Source organism: Triturus cristatus, chromosome 9, assembly GCF_964204655.1.
Source record: "Triturus cristatus chromosome 9, aTriCri1.1, whole genome shotgun sequence".
Lineage (NCBI taxonomy): Eukaryota > Metazoa > Chordata > Amphibia > Caudata > Salamandridae > Triturus > Triturus cristatus.
The window spans coordinates 169,051,257-169,072,437 of record NC_140592.1 but is presented as its reverse complement, the minus strand read 5'-3'; the positions used below and the strand labels follow the sequence as shown (position 1 = coordinate 169,072,437).

The 21,181-nt window shown below is 47.9% G+C and overlaps 1 protein-coding gene across 1 annotated transcript in view; it reads left to right on the top strand.

Moving 5' to 3' along the window:
• DNAH12 (dynein axonemal heavy chain 12) overlaps positions 1-21,181 on the top strand; it is a 1,449,067-nt gene that overhangs the window by 132,801 nt on the left and 1,295,085 nt on the right. Inside the window, exons 6-8 of the mRNA XM_085624669.1 lie at positions 1,412-1,487; positions 1,619-1,777; positions 10,337-10,532. Coding sequence (XP_085480795.1) covers positions 1,412-1,487; positions 1,619-1,777; positions 10,337-10,532 — 431 coding nt within the window. The remainder of the gene's footprint in view (positions 1-1,411; positions 1,488-1,618; positions 1,778-10,336; positions 10,533-21,181) is intronic.

Below are 21,181 nucleotides of genomic sequence, written 5' to 3'. Positions count from 1 at the left end.
CGAGGTGAGGCTTGTGCTTACCTCATACTGAAATAACAGTCTTGGATAGGGTGTAGCTGGCAAGTTTATAAAAACAGCACCACGTCATTGTAATTTAAAATATAGCAGTCACAGATGACCACGCTGTTAGTACACGGCTCACTTGACACCATGAGCCCCCAAAGGAAGTCAATATGACATGCTGACTGTTGACCGGCGCTGACAGAGTCATGTAAAATGACAGACAGTTACCTGTTGCGTACACCTCCCTGGTGTAGATTAATTTAAAAGCATGAAGCACAATAATGTAGACAACTCAAACCCGCCTTGGCTGGAGCCATCTGTTTGATCAGGACAGTGGTGGGGCTGCAGGGTGTTTTGTTGCTGTCTTGACTTGCCGGGTTTCTTAAGACCTCAGTAAACGACTCTTGTATCCTCGGTCTAAAACCATGTTTCATAGTCTATGTAAGTTTCTTCAGGTTCACAATCTTCTTTCAGTGTCATCTTCAGTAAGACCAGTTGTCACGCATGGGTCTGTCTCCAGATCATCGCCAAAATTATGTTGTGATCAATGACTAGTATCCGAGGAGTATCTAGGTAGATTATTTATTAGTCTTAGTTGCAGGATGGTATCCAAGTACAGCAGTCCGACCAGGAGGAGCCTGCCTGCTGCTCAGCCCATCTTCAACTGTCACACCTCACCACACAGGCACCCAAACATTCCATCATCTACATCACACCAACATTCCACTCAGAACACTCACGCTGGCTGAGCAGCTAGGAGCCAAGGTAACTAGGAACCAAGGTAACAGGGGACATGCATGGATACACAACCAGGATATAACACCTACAGTGCCCCAGTAGACTGCACATTATAAGCCTTTTAGATGACTCCTGGCTGGATCTCTTTAATAGTCACAGGTACAATATAGATTTGTTCTAGATGGATTGGCTGAGGGCCTTGTTTGTTGTGATGTCCCTGAAGGAAGCTGTAATGAACATGGCACCACTAGGGACAGGATGTGGGTGAGAACTGGGAAAGGATTTGGATTCGTACATGTTGGAAAGTTGTTGGGATGGGGAGTTTGTCGCTGGTGCCAGATAGTAAGGTCCACCTATATATTGTTAAACTGGAAGAAAAAAATCCTCAAATGTATGTAAAGTTGAAATGTCACTAAATGCTTGAAAAACTTTCTGAAAGTGAACATTACCAGCTCAAATAATCCTTGAAAAGTGATTTTATGTGCATTTTTGTTTAATTATTCGAATAGCGGTTCCAACATTTTTATTATTTGAAGGTTAGTGATATGTAACAGAATGTAAGAGAAACGTCAAATTGTATATACAAACACAACATTGCATGGAATTAGGTTACTTTGCCAGTAAATAAAAATATCCGATTAACTCTTACATGCTTGTGCGTTAATTTTAGTTCGAAGTGTTCTCGCGATACCTGATCTGAAAGGGCTTGAGAACGAGGACCGGGAGCCCCTGCCAGAGTCCCCAGTGTAAGTACATCTACTCACGTGCAGCTTGCACAGCAAGTCATTTGCTATTGATGACTTTTGATGCGATTTAGACGTCAATTCATTTTATGTCCGAACATTTTTATCTCTTGTTTTGTACTCTTGCCTTACAGAGGGCTGGATTTCTCAAAACCTTGGCATCAAAGTTTCGTGGATGCAAAAAACCAAATTGCTGCCACTCTGCACATCCTTCACCCCGCCCTGAGGGCCATGCTGGAGCTGGGCTTCCACACCTTTTCAAACCTGCTTGTGGTGGATGTGTCAGAGGAAAGGTAAAAAATAATATTAATAAAAAAAAATATATATATATATCTAGCCATCAATGAAGGAATAAAGTATTTTCTTTGACGATAATACCCACGGAGTCAGCGCCTGTTTTACGTACCTTGAACCGGGATTTGTAAAATATATATATATATATATCCAAACCAAAGAGTGTCCTCTTGAAGGAAGCCACACACAGGGGGGTGATTTTCACGCTTTTAATGGAGAGAGCTGCAGCAAGGAAAACAAGACACTTCCCCAAAATTCTTGCCACCCGACGCGTTTCGTGCTCTCACACTTAATCATGGGCTAAATGTCAATTTCAGTCGCTTCACTTCCAGCACCTGAAATACAACCTGGGACCCGCCCCAGTGGGCGTCGGCAGTCGCACTGCCTGCTGGTTCCTGTAGTGCTGGTTATCTTCCTCATGTGAGTAGTGTAAGCGCTGCTGCATACTGACTGTTCATATCCCCAGTGGGTTGGTAAATGTAATGTTTCTCCCAGCAACACCATCTGACTCTCGCCGCGTCCGTCCTGTCCTTTGCATAGCTGCACACCGGCTCGTGTCAGCATAGGTCCGCTTATCCGCGGCAGGGCTCCCTCGCGACCGGACTAGCCGCCATAAATCCAAACCAAAGAGTGTCCTCTTGAAGGAAGCCACACACAGGGGGGTGATTTTCATGCTTTTAATGGAGAGAGCTGCAGCAAGGAAAACAAGACACTTACCCAAAATTCTTGCCACCCGACGCGTTTCGTGCTCTCACACTTAATCATGGGCTAAATGTCAATTTCAGTCGCTTCACTCCCAGCACCTGAAATACAACCTGGGACCCGCCCCAGTGGGCGTCGGCAGTCGCACTGCCTGCTGGTTCCTGTAGTGCTGGTTATCTTCCTCATGTGAGTAGTGTAAGCGCTGCTGCATACTGACTTTTCATATCCCCAGTGGGTTGGTAAATGTAATGTTTCTCCCAGCAACACCATCTGACTCTCGCCGCGTCCCTCCTGTCCTTTGCATAGCTGCACACCGGCTCGTGTCAGCATAGGTCCGCTTATCCGCGGCAGGGCTCCCTCGCGACCGGACTAGCCGCCATAAATCCAAACCAAAGAGTGTCCTCTTGAAGGAAGCCACACACAGGGGGGTGATTTTCACACTTTTAATGGAGAGAGCTGCAGCAAGGAAAACAAGACACTTCCCCAAAATTCTTGCCACCCGACGCGTTTCGTGCTCTCACACTTAATCATGGGCTAAATGTCAATTTCAGTCGCTTCACTCCCAGCACCTGAAATACAACCTAGGACCCGCCCCAGTGGGCGTCGGCAGTCGCACTGCCTGCTGGTTCCTGTAGTGCTGGTTATCTTCCTCATGTGAGTAGTGTAAGCGCTGCTGCATACTGACTGTTCATATCCCCAGTGGGTTGGTAAATGTAATGTTTCTCCCAGCAACACCATCTGACTCTCGCCGCGTCCCTCCTGTCCTTTGCATGGCTGCACACCGGCTCGTGTCAGCATAGGTCCGCTTATCCGCGGCAGGGCTCCCTCGCGACCGGACTAGCCGCCATAAATCCAAACCAAAGAGTGTCCTCTTGAAGGAAGCCACACACAGGGGGGTGATTTTCACGCTTTTAATGGAGAGAGCTGCAGCAAGGAAAACAAGACACTTCCCCAAAATTCTTGCCACCCGACGCGTTTCGTGCTCTCACACTTAATCATGGGCTAAATGTCAATTTCAGTCGCTTCACTCCCAGCACCTGAAATACAACCTGGGACCCGCCCCAGTGGGCGTCGGCAGTCGCACTGCCTGCTGGTTCCTGTAGTGCTGGTTATCTTCCTCATGTGAGTAGTGTAAGCGCTGCTGCATACTGACTGTTCATATCCCCAGTAGGTTGGTAAATGTAATGTTTCTCCCAGCAACACCATCTGACTCTCGCCGCGTCCCTCCTGTCCTTTGCATAGCTGCACACCGGCTCGTGTCAGCATAGGTCCGCTTATCCGCGGCAGGGCTCCCTCGCGACCGGACTAGCCGCCATAAATCCAAACCAAAGAGTGTCCTCTTGAAGGAAGCCACACACAGGGGGGTGATTTTCATGCTTTTAATGGAGAGAGCTGCAGCAAGGAAAACAAGACACTTACCCAAAATTCTTGCCACCCGACGCGTTTCGTGCTCTCACACTTAATCATGGGCTAAATGTCAATTTCAGTCGCTTCACTCCCAGCACCTGAAATACAACCTGGGACCCGCCCCAGTGGGCGTCGGCAGTCGCACTGCCTGCTGGTTCCTGTAGTGCTGGTTATCTTCCTCATGTGAGTAGTGTAAGCGCTGCTGCATACTGACTGTTCATATCCCCAGTGGGTTGGTAAATGTAATGTTTCTCCCAGCAACACCATCTGACTCTCGCCGCGTCCCTCCTGTCCTTTGCATAGCTGCACACCGGCTCGTGTCAGTATAGGTCCGCTTATCCGCGGCAGGGCTCCCTCGCGACCGGACTAGCCGCCATAAATCCAAACCAAAGAGTGTCCTCTTGAAGGAAGCCACACACAGGGGGGTGATTTTCACGCTTTTAATGGAGAGAGCTGCAGCAAGGAAAACAAGACACTTCCCCAAAATTCTTGCCACCCGACGCGTTTCGTGCTCTCACACTTAATCATGGGCTAAATGTCAATTTCAGTCGCTTCACTCCCAGCACCTGAAATACGACCTGGGACCCGCCCCAGTGGGCGTCGGCAGTCGCACTGCCTGCTGGTTCCTGTAGTGCTGGTTATCTTCCTCATGTGAGTAGTGTAAGCGCTGCTGCATACTGACTGTTCATATCCCCAGTGGGTTGGTAAATGTAATGTTTCTCCCAGCAACACCATCTGACTCTCGCCGCGTCCCTCCTGTCCTTTGCATAGCTGCACACCGGCTCGTGTCAGTATAGGTCCGCTTATCCGCGGCAGGGCTCCCTCGCGACCGGACTAGCCGCCATAAATCCAAACCAAAGAGTGTCCTCTTGAAGGAAGCCACACACAGGGGGGTGATTTTCACGCTTTTAATGGAGAGAGCTGCAGCAAGGAAAACAAGACACTTCCCCAAAATTCTTGCCACCCGACGCGTTTCGTGCTCTCACACTTAATCATGGGCTAAATGTCAATTTCAGTCGCTTCACTCCCAGCACCTGAAATACGACCTGGGACCCGCCCCAGTGGGCGTCGGCAGTCGCACTGCCTGCTGGTTCCTGTAGTGCTGGTTATCTTCCTCATGTGAGTAGTGTAAGCGCTGCTGCATACTGACTGTTCATATCCCCAGTGGGTTGGTAAATGTAATGTTTCTCCCAGCAACACCATCTGACTCTCGCCGCGTCCCTCCTGTCCTTTGCATAGCTGCACACCGGCTCGTGTCAGCATAGGTCCGCTTATCCGCGGCAGGGCTCCCTCGCGACCGGACTAGCCGCCATAAATCCAAACCAAAGAGTGTCCTCTTGAAGGAAGCCACACACAGGGGGGTGATTTTCATGCTTTTAATGGAGAGAGCTGCAGCAAGGAAAACAAGACACTTCCCCAAAATTCTTGCCACCCGACGCGTTTCGTGCTCTCACACTTAATCATGGGCTAAATGTCAATTTCAGTCGCTTCACTCCCAGCACCTGAAATACAACCTGGGACCCGCCCCAGTGGGCGTCGGCAGTCGCACTGCCTGCTGGTTCCTGTAGTGCTGGTTATCTTCCTCATGTGAGTAGTGTAAGCGCTGCTGCATACTGACTGTTCATATCCCCAGTGGGTTGGTAAATGTAATGTTTCTCCCAGCAACACCATCTGACTCTCGCCGCGTCCCTCCTGTCCTTTGCATGGCTGCACACCGGCTCGTGTCAGCATAGGTCCGCTTATCCGCGGCAGGGCTCCCTCGCGACCGGACTAGCCGCCATAAATCCAAACCAAAGAGTGTCCTCTTGAAGGAAGCCACACACAGGGGGGTGATTTTCACGCTTTTAACGAAGAGAGCTGCAGCAAGGAAAACAAGACACTTCCCCAAAATTCTTGCCACCCGACGCGTTTCGTGCTCTCACACTTAATCATGGGCTAAATGTCAATTTCAGTCGCTTCACTCCCAGCACCTGAAATACAACCTGGGACCCGCCCCAGTGGGCGTCGGCAGTCGCACTGCCTGCTGGTTCCTGTAGTGCTGGTTATCTTCCTCATGTGAGTAGTGTAAGCGCTGCTGCATACTGACTTTTCATATCCCCAGTGGGTTGGTAAATGTAATGTTTCTCCCAGCAACACCATCTGACTCTCGCCGCGTCCCTCCTGTCCTTTGCATAGCTGCACACCGGCTCGTGTCAGCATAGGTCCGCTTATCCGCGGCAGGGCTCCCTCGCGACCGGACTAGCCGCCATAAATCCAAACCAAAGAGTGTCCTCTTGAAGGAAGCCACACACAGGGGGGTGATTTTCACGCTTTTAATGAAGAGAGCTGCAGCCAGGAAAACAAGACACTTCCCAAAATTCTTGCCACCCGACGCGTTTCGTGCTCTCACACTTAATCATGGGCTAAATGTCAATTTCAGTCGCTTCACTCCCAGCACCTGAAATACAACCTGGGACCCGCCCCAGTGGGCGTCGGCAGTCGCACTGCCTGCTGGTTCCTGTAGTGCTGGTTATCTTCCTCATGTGAGTAGTGTAAGCGCTGCTGCATACTGACTGTTCATATCCCCAGTGGGTTGGTAAATGTAATGTTTCTCCCAGCAACACCATCTGACTCTCGCCGCGTCCCTCCTGTCCTTTGCATAGCTGCACACCGGCTCGTGTCAGCATAGGTCCGCTTATCCGCGGCAGGGCTCCCTCGCGACCGGACTAGCCGCCATAAATCCAAACCAAAGAGTGTCCTCTTGAAGGAAGCCACACACAGGGGGGTGATTTTCACGCTTTTAATGGAGAGAGCTGCAGCAAGGAAAACAAGACACTTCCCCAAAATTCTTGCCACCCGATGCGTTTCGTGCTCTCACACTTAATCATGGGCTAAATGTCAATTTCAGTCGCTTCACTCCCAGCACCTGAAATACAACCTGGGACCCGCCCCAGTGGGCGTCGGCAGTCGCATTGCCTGCTGGTTCCTGTAGTGCTGGTTATCTTCCTCATGTGAGTAGTGTAAGCGCTGCTGCATACTGACTGTTCATATCCCCAGTGGGTTGGTAAATGTAATGTTTCTCCCAGCAACACCATCTGACTCTCGCCGCGTCCCTCCTGTCCTTTGCATAGCTGCACACCGGCTCGTGTCAGCATAGGTCCACTTATCCGCGGCAGGGCTCCCTCGCGACCGGACTAGCCGCCATAAAGCCAAACTAAAGAGTGTCCTCTTGAAGGAAGCCACACACAGGGGGTGATTTTCACGCTTTTAACGGAGAGAGCTGCAGCAAGGAAAACAAGACACTTCCCCAAAATTCTTGCCACCCGACGCGTTTCGTGCTCTCACACTTAATCATGGGCTAAATGTCAATTTCAGTCGCTTCACTCCCAGCACCTGATGTGCAGCTATGCAAAGGACAGGAGGGACGCGGCGAGAGTCAGATGGTGTTGCTGGGAGAAACATTACATTTACCAACCCACTGGGGATATGAACAGTCAGTATGCAGCAGCGCTTACACTATATATATATATTCACTTAAAAAACCATAGGTTTCACACATGTTATAGTTAGGTGGACATTTCACTCATAAAAAACCAATGAAATTCCCCCGTTATAGTTAGTTCAGATAACTATAACTCGCGCGCCCGCAATCCACTGCTCATGACGTCACATATTACATCACTCATGACATGGTCAGTGGCATCACTCATGACATCACTGATGACATCATCCTTTTGATAGAGTGGCGGTCGCGCGAGTTATAGTTATCTGAACTAACTATAACGGGGGAATTTCATTGTTTTTTTACGAGTGAAATGTCCACCTAACTATAACATGTGTGAAACCTATGGTTTTTTTAAGTGAATTTGCAAGGTTTTTTAAATGCTAATTCCTAACTATAACGTGTGTGAAACCTATGGTTTTTTCAGTGAATTTGTACGGTTTTTTAAATGCCAAGTTATGTATTTATTATTATATTTTTTATATATTTATTGTACAATAAACTACGTATTAAAATGTTTTTTTTTGTTTTTTAATGGTTTTTCACCGTGCGCGCACCCCGCGATTTAAAACAAAAAAAAAAAAAAAAAAAATGTTTCTGCCTTCGGGGTCCTTCAGGGACCCCCTGACAAAGGCTAGGGGGTCAGGAACTCTCTACCCTGCCCCCTTTTCACGTTCGCCACCTTCCTTTTTCACTCTCGCACTCAAAACAAACAAAATGGCGGCCGACACTTCCTGATTTCGACCGATTCGAATGTTGACTGACATGTAACCACCAATCAGAATTACGCTCGCGCACGTTAGGGTGCGCACACCGTGCGCGCACGGTGCGCGGCTATAGATATTTATGTACTTTAACTGCAATTTTCTCAGGAACTACTGAACAGATTGACTCCATATATGCAAAAGGCACATCCCTGACCTGAGGACTACCTCTTTGCCAAATTTCAAGTAATTCTGTTCAGCCGTTCGGGCTGTACCTTCGACTAAAGGTCCTATGGGAAAATGCATGGGGAAAACGCGTTTTGGGACCCCCCCTTTTTTCTCGGTCCCCGCTTGACGAATCCCCCCGAGACTTTCAGGGTAGGAGCTGAGCGGAGCACCCCATTAGTTTTGAAAATTTCACGAGGATTCGTCAACTGGCGCCAAAGTTATTCAAAATAGAATTTTGAGATTTCCAATGGAAACACGGTCCTAACTATAACTATCTACTGGCGACCGCCAGTAGATAATATATATATATATATATTACAGATTTCATCCATTGAGCAACAGGATATATCCAAGAACGGACCCAGATTCGGTGCAGAGATGTTTTATTCCTCACCAGTCGCCAATACACGTTTCTGCTCGCTTGAGCCTTGATCACATGACAGTGGCAAGTAAAGGAAGTGCAATATTTAAAGTGACAGTGCCTAATACAAAAGATACCACTTGATGTTTGTCGTAATGAACATGGAAAATATACTGAGCAAACTCATATATGTGATTGATATCTGCCCGATCAAATAGTCCAAGCTCCACCTGTTTAATACATTACTTGTCTCAGTATCACAGATTGTCATTATTAATAATCCTGTTTACAGTAAACATGCCTAACCTTTTCAATAATGAAGTAGCTCCTAATTAAAACATCTGCTACATATCGGTATAATACCTTATTTTTACGAACTACTCACTATTGATGAGGTAAATAATATATATATATATATATATAAATATATATATATATATATATTATCATTTGTATTTTATGTAACCGTTTATAAAGTGGCAAACACCAAGAGATATGGAACCCCTTTACTCAGTAATATAATGTTTGTGCAGTAAACAAAGGTCAAAGATTGAAACTGAAATAAAGAACTGACGCTTGGTACATCACAACAAAGTAAGGGGAGGAAGTGAGATTAGAAAGGAGAGCAGAGTGAGAGTGAACATGAACAGGAAGAGGAGGAAGTGAGGCAATGGCAGTGGGAGAAAATAGGTACTGAGACAGAGACAAAGGGTAGGTCGGCACAGTGTAAACGGGGGTCAGAAATCTGTAGCGAAAGGCATAAACTTTAAATCATATTTACGTCTGTGCACTTTAAAGTGGCCATTCAGAGTAGAAAAAACAGCAGTTCTCTTTACCCACTGCTGCATCGCTAACAATAAACAACAGGCATTCCAGAATATTCCTTTGTTTTATTGTCTGCTTGAGTTTAAAGAGCTATTGTGACATCATTCTCCGGAACGCCCCTTTATAGACCAGCAGTACATGCTACATGTCTAGTGACTGCTGTATACCCATCGAGAAAACATACTTTAAAAGTGCGTGCAATCTTCTTGTACTAAAAGGCTATTTTCGAAACCATTCATCCATATTAGCTTAGTCAGTTGCAGTGGCGGCTAGCATGTCCCAGGGTGGTGGGCGGGTGAGGGAAGAAAAATTAATACATTAAGTAAAATAAAACACTTACCTTCCTGCAACGAGGCCACGTCCCTGTCGTCTTCTCTCCTCTAGGCAGGCTCCCAAGCCAATACTGGCACTGCTGAGAGCAGCACCCTGACTGGATGGAGCGGCCTCTGTCGGTGTTCCCAAGGGCACTGGATGCCTGTACTTACTCTCAACCCAGGTGTCCTAAGACAGCTGAGTTGAGACGTTTAAAGTGCGCATGTGTGGCTGGCCATCGCAAGATGGCAGGCCAAAGAGACATGCCCACTTTAAACAAGTTCAAAAGTCAGCTCTACCTGCTCCCTGCTGCAGCAGCCCCGCCCCCTCTTGACACTCCATTCAGGACTGGGTGACGAAAAATATTTTTCGTCTCTGTAGGCATTTCAGTAGGGCGGCGGTCCTTCCCTATAATGGAAGAGCTGCCCCTGGTCAATTGCTTTTAGGATACATGTTGCTTTGTATCGCTGCTGTAGTCATCAGTTCACCCGGTTTTGAAACAACTCATTGAATAATCTTTGTTTATGTTGGATGACAGGAAGAAGGGTGCGGTTGATTGTGAAACACTGAGAAACAACGTGTCTTTGGCCTGCGCAAACATGGAAGAGAAGCTACGTAACACCTGGTACCCAAAAGTGATCAAGCTCTTCACACAGAAGGATGCCCTGCTTGGCATTAAACCAGATAGAATCGACTTTTTCTATAACTGCGTGTCTACACTCATGTCTAATCAGGTAAATCACTTTTGTCTCCAAGTAAGCCAAAATGGTGCTTTTGTGTTAATTAACTGGAATCCTGAAATCTAAGTAAAACCTGGTATTAGGCAGAGTCTGTGGCTCACATCAGAGGCTTAACGTAAAATGATGTGGCCCCCTTGCAGAATGTTGTACCATATATTTTAAGTCTCCCATTGTTCTGATGGCAGGTATTCCTATCAGAGCGCGCTTTTTACAGGACTCCGTACTAGTGTTAGAACAATCAAATTGTGATGCAGACAACTGGGCATTCTAGAATGTTAGGATGATTCGCAGTTAACGCTCAGATGCTGAGGGTAACGGTCGTGAGCAGACGCGCTGTGACCGTGCACCTCTTTTAAGTATGTTGAAATATGCTACTTCATTAAATATAGAAGTTTCTAGTTAATGGGGTCAGCTCGGACGCTTTTAGCATAGGTAGAGAGACTAGACAGGGATGTTCCCTCTCGCCCTTATTGTTTGCCCTGAGTATAGAGCCCTTTGCGGCCCGGATAACAGCAATAGAGTGGATCGTGTGTATACAATTTAGTACCGATGAGCATAAAATCTCACTATTTGCAGACAATATCCTCCTAACTCTAACAGATCCACGAGCTATGTTAACGGCACTGCAGGAGGAACTTCAAACGAAAGAACAAATAGCAGGATTCTGAGTTAACCTAGAGCCCTCATTTTAAACCTTACAGTCTCCAAGGGAGTCAGGGATTTCTCTTTTCAATGGGCCAAACACAACTACAAAATGATCTCAAACGGTGGGGACCGCTTTATATTTCGTGGCTGGGCCGTATAAACACATTTAAGATGACGATTCTTCCAAAATTACTCTATTCCAGGCCCTCCCAATTGCCCTACACCGCGATTTTTCGCAACATTAGGCTTGGTGATTCCACTTAATATAATGCAGAACGGACGGGTGCGGCTTCCATTCAGACTTCTTAGAAGGACAAAAGATGAGGGAGGAGTGGCACTCCCAGACTTTACTCTTTATTATAAAGCGGCGCAGCTCAGGGTAATAACGGAATGGTCACGGAGAGAATCAGATAAACACTGCTTGCACATGGATAGGGCCATAGTGAGGAGACCCATCTGTGATGTTCTCTGGAAACCAAAGCAGGACAGACCAAGCAACGCATATCTAAGTATGCCTACCCAGACCCCTCTTAAAGTGTGGGATGAGGTCACGAAGATAGCTGACTGGACAACTTTCCCTCGCCATATACCCCGATTCATCACAATCCTGTGTTCCTGCCGGCAATGCAAACAGGTCCTTTCGATGCGTGGAAAGAGGGGGGATGCCTCAGGGTGTCGGACCTCTTTCATAATTATGATATATTAACCTTTGGAGATGGCCGACGCGATTTTAACCTACAACCCTCGGAACATTACCAATATCTCCAACTTATGCACTGGGCATTAAGCCCAGAAATCAGAGAAGCAGCAACCAGAGATTTAACATCCATAGAAAAGTTTGTAAGCAGGGTGGGATCATCGAGGGGAGACATCTCATTTTTATATGCATTGTTGTTGTCAACATCGCACTCACCTAAACCTCGCTTCATGGAATTTTGGGAGCTGGTCTTGGGGCTTGAAATAATGAAAGACAATGGAAAACCATTTGGAAAGATATTACCAAAAATAATCATTCCACCGGTTTGAGAGAGGCCCATTACAAGGCGCACTATGACTGGTATCTTTACCCCATAAAGCAGAAACAAATGTTTCTGGGGTCCTCTGATAGTTGCTGGAGGGACTGTGGGCTACTGGGCAATTTCCACCACATTTGGTGGTACTGTTCGACAGTTCGCCCCCCATCGCACCCCATCTCCGGAAAGTAATCAACATCTCCTTTGAGACAGCAACCTTCCCGGAAAGCTGTAAGCACGCCGAGATCAACGCCCTACTCAAGAAACCCAAGGCGGACCCCAAGGACCTCAAGAACTTCCGACCCATCTCCCTGCTCCCATTCCCGGCAAAGGTCACCGAGAAAATCGTCAACCAATTTATTTATTTATTTATTTATTTTTGGCGATTTTTAAAGCGCTGCAATTACCCGTAGGTGTCTCGGCGCTAGCAGCTAAAGGCTAACTAACCAGATAATAAACATTGAAACGGTGGATAAAGTGATCTACAGGAATGTCATTGGGAAAACAGCCAAGTCTTTAGCTGCTTTCTGAAGACAATCAAAGATGGACTAATCTTTATGTTAAGGGGAAGGGAGTTCCACAATTTCGCCGCTGCTATGGTGAAACATCTGTCTCCCCAGGTCACTTTTCTTGTTCTGGGAATCTGAAGCATGTGAGCCGTATTGGAACGCAACGTTCTGGGGGTTGCCAAAGGTTTAAAGGAACTTCTCAGGAATCTAGGTCCCGTGTTATTTATTGCCTTATAGACAATACAGAGGGTTTTGAACTTCGTGCGGCTTCTGACTGGAAGCCAGTGCAGTTGGTCGAGATGTCCAGAGACAGAGCTGTATTTGGGAATGCCCAGTAGAATTCTGGCGGAGGCATTTTGTATTAGTTGCAATTTGGAGATAACCTTTTTTTGAGCATTGAGGAAGAGGGAGTTGCAGTAATCGATGCGAGAAAACACCAGTGTGGATATGAGTGTTTTTCCCATAGCTATGGGAAGGTACGGTAGAAGTTTCTTTATTTTCCTTAAGATGTTAAAGGAAGATGACACTACCGAATTCGCATGATGATGGAAAAGGAGCTTGTTGTCGAATATCACTCCCAGATTTCTAACTTTACTGACAGGTTGTGGTGGGGTTCCTAATTCCTCAGGCCACCATGAAGGGGACCACACAGGTTGAATATTTCCAAACAGCATAACTTCTGTCTTAGCTGAGTTGAGTTTTAAGCAGTTGGAAGCCATCCAACTGCTAATGGCCCTCATACCATTCTTGAAATTTGCTGCGACCGTGGGTCCATCTTTGTGAATAGACAACACCAGCTGAGTATCATCAGCGTATGTTGTCAAACTGATGTTATGCTCCTTTATTACCCTCGCTAAGTCCGAAACATAGATATTAAAAAGGGTCGGACTTAGCGAGGAACCCTGAGGGACTCCACAGGGAAGGCTGAAGGTGGGTGAGGTAAAAGTGCCCAACTTGACCGCTTGGCTACGATCCGCCAAGAATGATGCAATGAGGTCCCTAGCTTTATGTTTAATGCCGATGGCCTCGACACGGCCGACCAAAGTTACATGATCGACCGTGTCGAAAGCCGCCGACAAGTCCAGCAGTATTAGGACAGCCTGTCCACCCTTATCCATTGTAGCCCTGATTTCATCTGCCGCCTTGATCAGGGCGGTCTCTGTTCCATGACCTTGCCGGAAACCAAACTGGGTTTCGTCTAGCAAGTCATTAGTATGAATGTAGTCAGAAAGTTGTTTATTCATGACCGATTCAAAGATCTTGGCAGGAAACGGCAGAGATGCAATGGGCCGATAACTGGAGGGTAGTGTGGGATCTAGGGAAGGTTTTTTAAGAAGCGGCCTGATAATGGTGTTTTTCCAAATGGTAGGATAGGATCCAGTGACAAACATACTATTGCAGATACGTGCAAGTGGCATAGAAATAATGTCTGGGATGTTGTTGAGTATGGATGGATGACAGGGATCCAAAGGGGAACCAGATTTGATTAACTGAATTAATTTGTGAATGTCTTGTGGATTCGTGCTGGTAAATTCAGTAAATTCAGTAGAAGCTGTCAGAGTCTCGTGTAACTCAGAGTCAGAGATGTCGGAGATTATCACTTTAGGGCTGAAATCCTTGAATATGGATGTGACCTTTTCAGAGAAAAAGTCAGCCAGTATGTTACAGAGATTTTGAGACGTTTCCGTCGGGGGGTTAGAAGGTTCAGCAAGATGGTTGACAACTTCAAACAGTTTCTTCATACTACATCGGGCTTGGTTTATTTGGGCAGTATAATAGATGTTTTTCTCCGATACTATGCTCTGCTTATAGCTAAGAAGTGCAGCTTTGTAGGCAGTCTTGTCTGCTGAGTTGTAATTTTTACGCCAATGTCGTTCCTTGTTACGACAGTATTGTCGTTGGAGTCTAAGGTTTTCGGTAAACCATGGGGCCGAAGGGGTCTTCCTGTTGCAATTGTGTGTTTTAAGGGGGGCCAAGGTGAGAAAAGCTTCTTCCAAAATAGAGGTGTAGGTGGCTGCTGCAATATTTGGGTCGTGTACAGTGTCTATACTTGCAAAGGCGTCAGTAAGAATCTGTGCAAGTTGATTAAAGTCAAGGTTTTTCCAATCTCTAGAGGTAAAATCAGGATTTACAGACGTGGTGTAGGGAGCTGTAGTTTTTATTCGTATGTCAAATAAAATAGCAAAGTGGTCAGACCAAGTTAAAGGAAATATGACGTTTTTGATAATATGGGGGTCATTAGTAAATATACCGTCAAGCGTATGGCCAGCTTCATGGGTTGGCTCTGTGATCAGTTGTTCAAGACCTACAGCAAGCAGATCATTAGTAAGCTGATCAGTATCTTTATCTAACAGAGAATCGAGATGAAAATTAAAATCTCCCAGGAGAGTGAAGTGTTTGTGATCTGCAGATAGCTCGCTCAGTTGATTAAGTTGAGAGAGAAAGATAGAACGAGAGCCTGGTGGTCGGTATAGAAGAGTACCTGAGAATGTTTGGTTGGTGGTGAGGGTAATCGTAAAAGCCAACGCCTCGCAACTTGAATGTTTAAGGTCGATGGTTTTCACACGAAGGCAACTGCGGTATATTATTGCAATCCCCCCGCCTTTATGGGCAGAAATACGATCCTGCCTATGGACACAATAGTCCTCTGGCATCGCAGCCTTAAAGTCTGGCCCTGATGCATTGTCTCCCCAGGTCTCAGTCAGAAATAGGAGATCAATAGCATAATTGTTGAGCAACTCCAGTATGTCAATTTTATGACAGGGGAGCGAGCGGGCATTAACAAGTGCAGCGTGTATAAGTTTCTGGGAATTAGGGGAAATGTGGGTTTGGGTAACCGTGCTCTTATTAGTGCACAAAGTGCATAGGAAAGGACCTCCAATAGGGTCAGCTAATAAGCATGTCGGAGGTATATGTACAGTCTGAAATGTGTTATTAAAATGACGAAGTTCATTAGCAGTGTAAACTAACCTTGCTGAGGGTGACGATGTAAGGGGGGTGGCACTGGGCTCGGTCCAGGCTCGGACGGGCGCAGACGGGCTTGGCTTAGGCGCGGCTTAGGCGCGCGCCCGGCGCGCCCGCTGCGCCAGCCCGCTGCGCCGTCTGGAGACAACGCACATTATATAGCTAGTTGAGGAGGGCGTGAGTCCTGCGCGACTAGAGCGCTGACCCCGCTGTCCCCAAGATGGCGCCCACCGCTGCCAGACGCGTCAAGAAATCGCCACAGACAGAGGTAGGGAAGTATTGAAAGAGCGTGTCAAGGGTGTCAGAGTGCCTACAATAATTCCCAATTACATTCTCGAAATTAAAAGCCCCCAAAAAGAATTAACGAACTAAATACAATTTTATCGCAGCCTGGTGCAGAAACGCTAAGGAACACAGTAAAAACACAGTAAAAACAGTCTCGGTTGTGTATCTCTGGTATAGCGCGATTAGCTCGCAGCCCCAGTCGCTATCACAGGGGAGAGCTTCTTAGGCAACGCGGCCACCGGGAGGCTGGCTTAAATTTACTGGGAGGGCGTGAGTCCTGCGCGACTAGAGCGCTGACCCCGCTGTCCCCAAGATGGCGCCCACCGCTGCCAGACGCGTCAAGAAATCGCCACAGACAGAGGTAGGGAAGTATTGAAAGAGCGTGTCAAGGGTGTCAGAGTGCCTACAATAATTCCCAATTACATTCTCGAAATTAAAAGCCCCCAAAAAGAATTAACGAACTAAATACAATTTTATCGCAGCCTGGTGCAGAAACGCTAAGGAACACAGTAAAAACACAGTAAAAACAGTCTCGGTTGTGTATCTCCGGTATAGCGCGATTAGCTCGCAGCCCCAGTCGCTATCACAGGGGAGAGCTTCTTAGGCCAACCAACAACTGACCCGCTACCTCGAGGAGAACAGCATCCTGGACCCATCCCAGTCTGGGTTCCGCAGTAACCACAGAACCGAAACGGCCCTCATTGTCAGGACCCTGCTTGACAATGGAGAAACAGCGGCCCTCATCCTCCTGGACCTGTCAGCCGCCTTCAACACGGTCTGCCACCGCACACTATGAACACGCCTACACGACGCCGGGATCCAAGAGAAGGCCCTGGACTGGACCACATCCTTCCTCTCCGGCAGAACTCAGAGCGTCCGCTTCCCCCTTCTGCTCCAAAGCCACCAAAATCATCTGCGGCGTACCCCAGGGCTCTTCCCTCAGCCCGACACTGTTCAACATCTACATGGCACCCCTTGCACGCATCTCCTGACAGCACGACCTCAACATCATCTCCTACGCCGACGACACCCAGCTGATCCTCTCCCTCACCAAAGACCCTCACACCACCAAAACCAACCTCCACGAAGGAATGAAGGCCGTCGCCGAATGGATGAGGAACAGCCGACTGAAGCTGAACTCCGACAAGCTAGAGGTCCTCATCCTCGGCCCCACCCTTTCAGCCTGGGATGACTCCTGGTGGCCGACAACACTAGGAACAGCCCCAACACCCACCGACCATGCACGCAACCTAGGGGTCATCCTCAACTCCACCCTCTCCATGACTAAACAGGTCAATGCCGTCTCCTCATCCTGCTTCAACACCCTCCGAATGCTCCGCAGGATCTTCAAGTGGATCCCCACCGAAACGAGAGGAACGGTCACCCAGGCCCTCGTCACCAGCAGGCTGGACTACCCGTAACACCCTCTACGCAGGAAGGTCGGCCAAGCTCCTGAGACGACTGCAATGCATCCAGTACGCCTCGGCACGTCTGATCATCGACATCCCCCGCCGCAGCCACATCTCACCCCACCTGAGAGACCTGCACTGGCTCCCCAAAAACAAGAGGATAACCTTCAAGCTCCTCATCCATGCACACAAAGCTCTCCACAACACCGGCCCAGCTTACCTCAACAGATGACTCAGCTTCTACACCCCCACCCGCCAGCTCTGCTCCACTGGCCTCACCACAGTCCCCCGCATCCGAAGAACGACCTGCAGCGGCAGATCTTTCTCCCACCTCACCACCAAGACCTGGAACACCCTCCTCGCCAACCTACGGCAGACCCAAGACCTACTGGCCTTCAGAGGACTCCTCAAGACCTGGCTCTTCGATCAGTAGCAGCGCCCCCTCACCCTCCCCCCAGCGCCTTGAGACCCTCACGGGTATGTAGTGTGCTTTACATGTGATTGATTGATTTTGGGCAGAAATCCTAGCTCAATTCAACGAAATCTTGGGGTATCCAATTCCTGATTCGCCTGAATTTACGCTCTTGGGGCTCAGATCAGATTCATTGCAATACCAGATGAAGGGGGACAAATCCATTATGTGGCTCTGCTTGGGGGCAACCAAAGGTGCAATAGTGACAGCATGGATCCAGCGGTGAACCAGCAACAGATAATCCAAAACCATATACTCACCTGGGCCCATAAAGACACATACACACACACAGGTCAGTAAAACCGCTAGGGTCAAAGCTTGTGTTGTTTCTTACTTCAAGATTAGTTACCTATCATTCCTAACTAATCTTTCACTGATCAAAAAGTTCTTTCCTCTGGTCAATGGACCATTAGTTGAACTAGTTGATGGTGACATGACATAAATTCTATCTCTTTGCAATGAAATGACCACAGACTCTGGAACATTCTAAAGGCTTTATCTAAATTAATTTCATGTGAATCACTTTCGGAGTACAGTACAGTCTCCGTCACTCATAGGAAGGAAGATTCAATTATTAATCAATTAAACAGATATATTATACTTGGCAAAGACGTTGCTCAGAAAGGAGAGGATAGAGAGAGAAGCACATCTGCACTTTCATGAAATTATGTTTACCTAGGATGTTGTGAAAGCCAACCCCCTGGCCAGGGAGTTGGGAAGGGTCCCCCGGGAAAGATCAGGCGACAAAGGCTTCAGGACAGTAATCGGGACAGGATAGATGACCTCTCTAACACCGACGCTTGCGTAGCACCCCTCTTTGACACTCTCTTCCTCCTCAAGATTCTTCCGCAATCTTCTTTTCAATTAATTAGTTTTAGTAAATGGTTCTGCATTCGATTCTTCATCAGCATCTCCAACAGCATGCCGAGCTCTGCAGCATTCAGCAAATCTCCGTCTGACTAACAAACTAGAAACTACCTCAATTATACGCTTTGATATTCAGATACCACCCATTAGTGTTTCAATATTGCAAAATTACTAACTCTAATTGAAAAGGCAAGGGGGGATGATCATCACACCATGCTTATTTTTCAATTTAGTCTTTCAGTCCTATGTTCAAAGATCCCACCCCTTAATTTGTATTCATAAATCTTTATTCCCACCAGTATTTACATCTTATTAGACACAAAATTATAATTTTCATGTGTTTCCATTCATTTCAGAGGACTTTGGGCTGGATCCCAGGGTATGTATTTTTTGCGTCCTTGAACTGCGTTCAAGAGTCACATCACTTCTTCCGGCTCACTCATACCACGCATGTGCAGAGATTAGGTGGGTTACAGACTCTGGATTCGTACGAGAGGCCCAAATACATACTAATAAGAAAGTCAAAAAGACAAATATTAATTTCAAAATAAAATGGTTTCACTGTATACCACTTTTCTGATGGATACATCTGCCAGTGGATTCCTCACCTTGTGAATATCCCCTGCGCCAGCAACGTTCGGAAACTTTTGTAGCAGTCCACGCCGATGGGGTCGAAGATGACGTCACAGAGGCACGGCTCCGCTCGCGACTCCACTGACGTCACCGGCTCCATAAGAAGACCTCCTCGGCGTGATGACGTCAGTTCCCTTTTTTCCGCGCCGACGACGCCAACGGATTTCGGGAATCGTTACTGGTAGCTTTACCTGTTACTTTGTGTTTATTCCGAAGTTTCTCTGTCTTTCTTCGAGAATGTCGGCAAGGAAGTCTGGTTTCAAGCCTTGCCATGAATGTGGCAAACACATGTCCATCACTGACCCGCATGACGACTGCGTTTGGTGTTTGTCATCGGACCACGATGTTGAAGGATGTTCGTGTTGCAGGAAGATGAGCTCGAAGGCTCTTAAGGAAAGAGAGGCAAAGCTCTTTATCGCCCGGATGAAGAGAAAGGAGAAAAGAGGTAGAAGAAGATCCAGGTCGAGGTCGAGGTCGAGGTCGGCTTCCAAGTCGACTTCGGGACATGCTTCAAAGAGCAAGAAGCATAAGAAGAAAAGGAGGCATTCGTCTCATCATAAGGCCTCGACGTCGAAGTCTAAATCACCTGCTCGGCGTCGAAGGGAGTCAGTGTCTCCTTCTCCTGTACCGGCTTCACCTCTTGCTCCTTCTCCTGTGTTTTCTCCCGCTCCGGCTGATTCGTCCTCTCCGGCGCCGATGGCTTCTCCAGGTCCTGCAGGTCCTTCGGCTCCGTCTCCGACTCCGGCCCAGCATGAGGATGATCAGGCTCCGGGTGAGTCTGTGACGCCGCAAGTTCCCCCGTCGGCGCCGGCAGGCCCGAGTCCGGTGTTACCTGACCAGTATCCGGCTTTCCCTAATCCAGGTCAGGACCCCTCGCAGTATCTCAATGCGATGTATGGGGTGTTCTCACGGGCCATGTATTCCTCTGGTGCACCTATGGGTCCGATGGGTCCGATGGCTTTTAATCTGGGAGTGCCGCAGGTTTATCCTCAAGCACCGTTTATGCCTTTCTTCCCAGCGACGCCGTCTTGGCAGATGCCGGCTCCGAAAACATCGACGCCGCTTCCCTCTTCACCGGCGCCGACTCGACCTCGTTCGACGCCGGCTGCTCCAGCTGATCCGCGTTCGACGCCTCTGCCGGTGCCGTCGGATTCGATCACGGCGCCGCCGACGCCGCAGGTGCGGATCCGTTCCAGGAGGGAGGCGCAGAGAGTGCTGGAGGAGAGGCGCTATCTTATGGATGAGGCTGAAGAGGGAGAATTGGTCGAATCCGATGAGGTGTTTGACGAGTTGAAGGAGGCAAGTGGGTTGGATTTGTCTCCGGAGTGGGAGATCACTCCTCCTTCAGATGAACCTTCTAAAGACGCGGCACCTTATCATGCTGTAATCAGAAAGGCTGCAGAGTTGTTGGACCTTCAATTGCCATCTGTTGAGTTCAAGTCCAATATCTTGACTGAGGTGTTGCACTCTCCAACTGCGGTGTCAGAGCCGCTGTTGCCTTTTAATGAAGCAATATTGGAGCCTGTGTTGGATGTGTGGCGCAAGCCTTTTTCGGCTCCTGCGGTGTCCAAGGTGGTTGCAAGGAGATATAGGGTGGCTCCGGGGGATCCTGAGTTTTTGTCATCACACCCTTCACCTGAAAGTCTGGTCGTTCAGGCTGCTTGTTCTGGACGTTCAAAAGGTGCGTTTCCTCAGGTCCCAGGGGACAGAGAGGCCAAGAAGGTAGACCAATCAGCCAAGAAAGTCTTTTCTTCAGCCAGTATGGCTGTATGGCATTAAAGTCTTCTAATGCGACTTGTTTATTGGGGCGCTATATCCATGCACTTATGGATTCACCGAAGCTGTC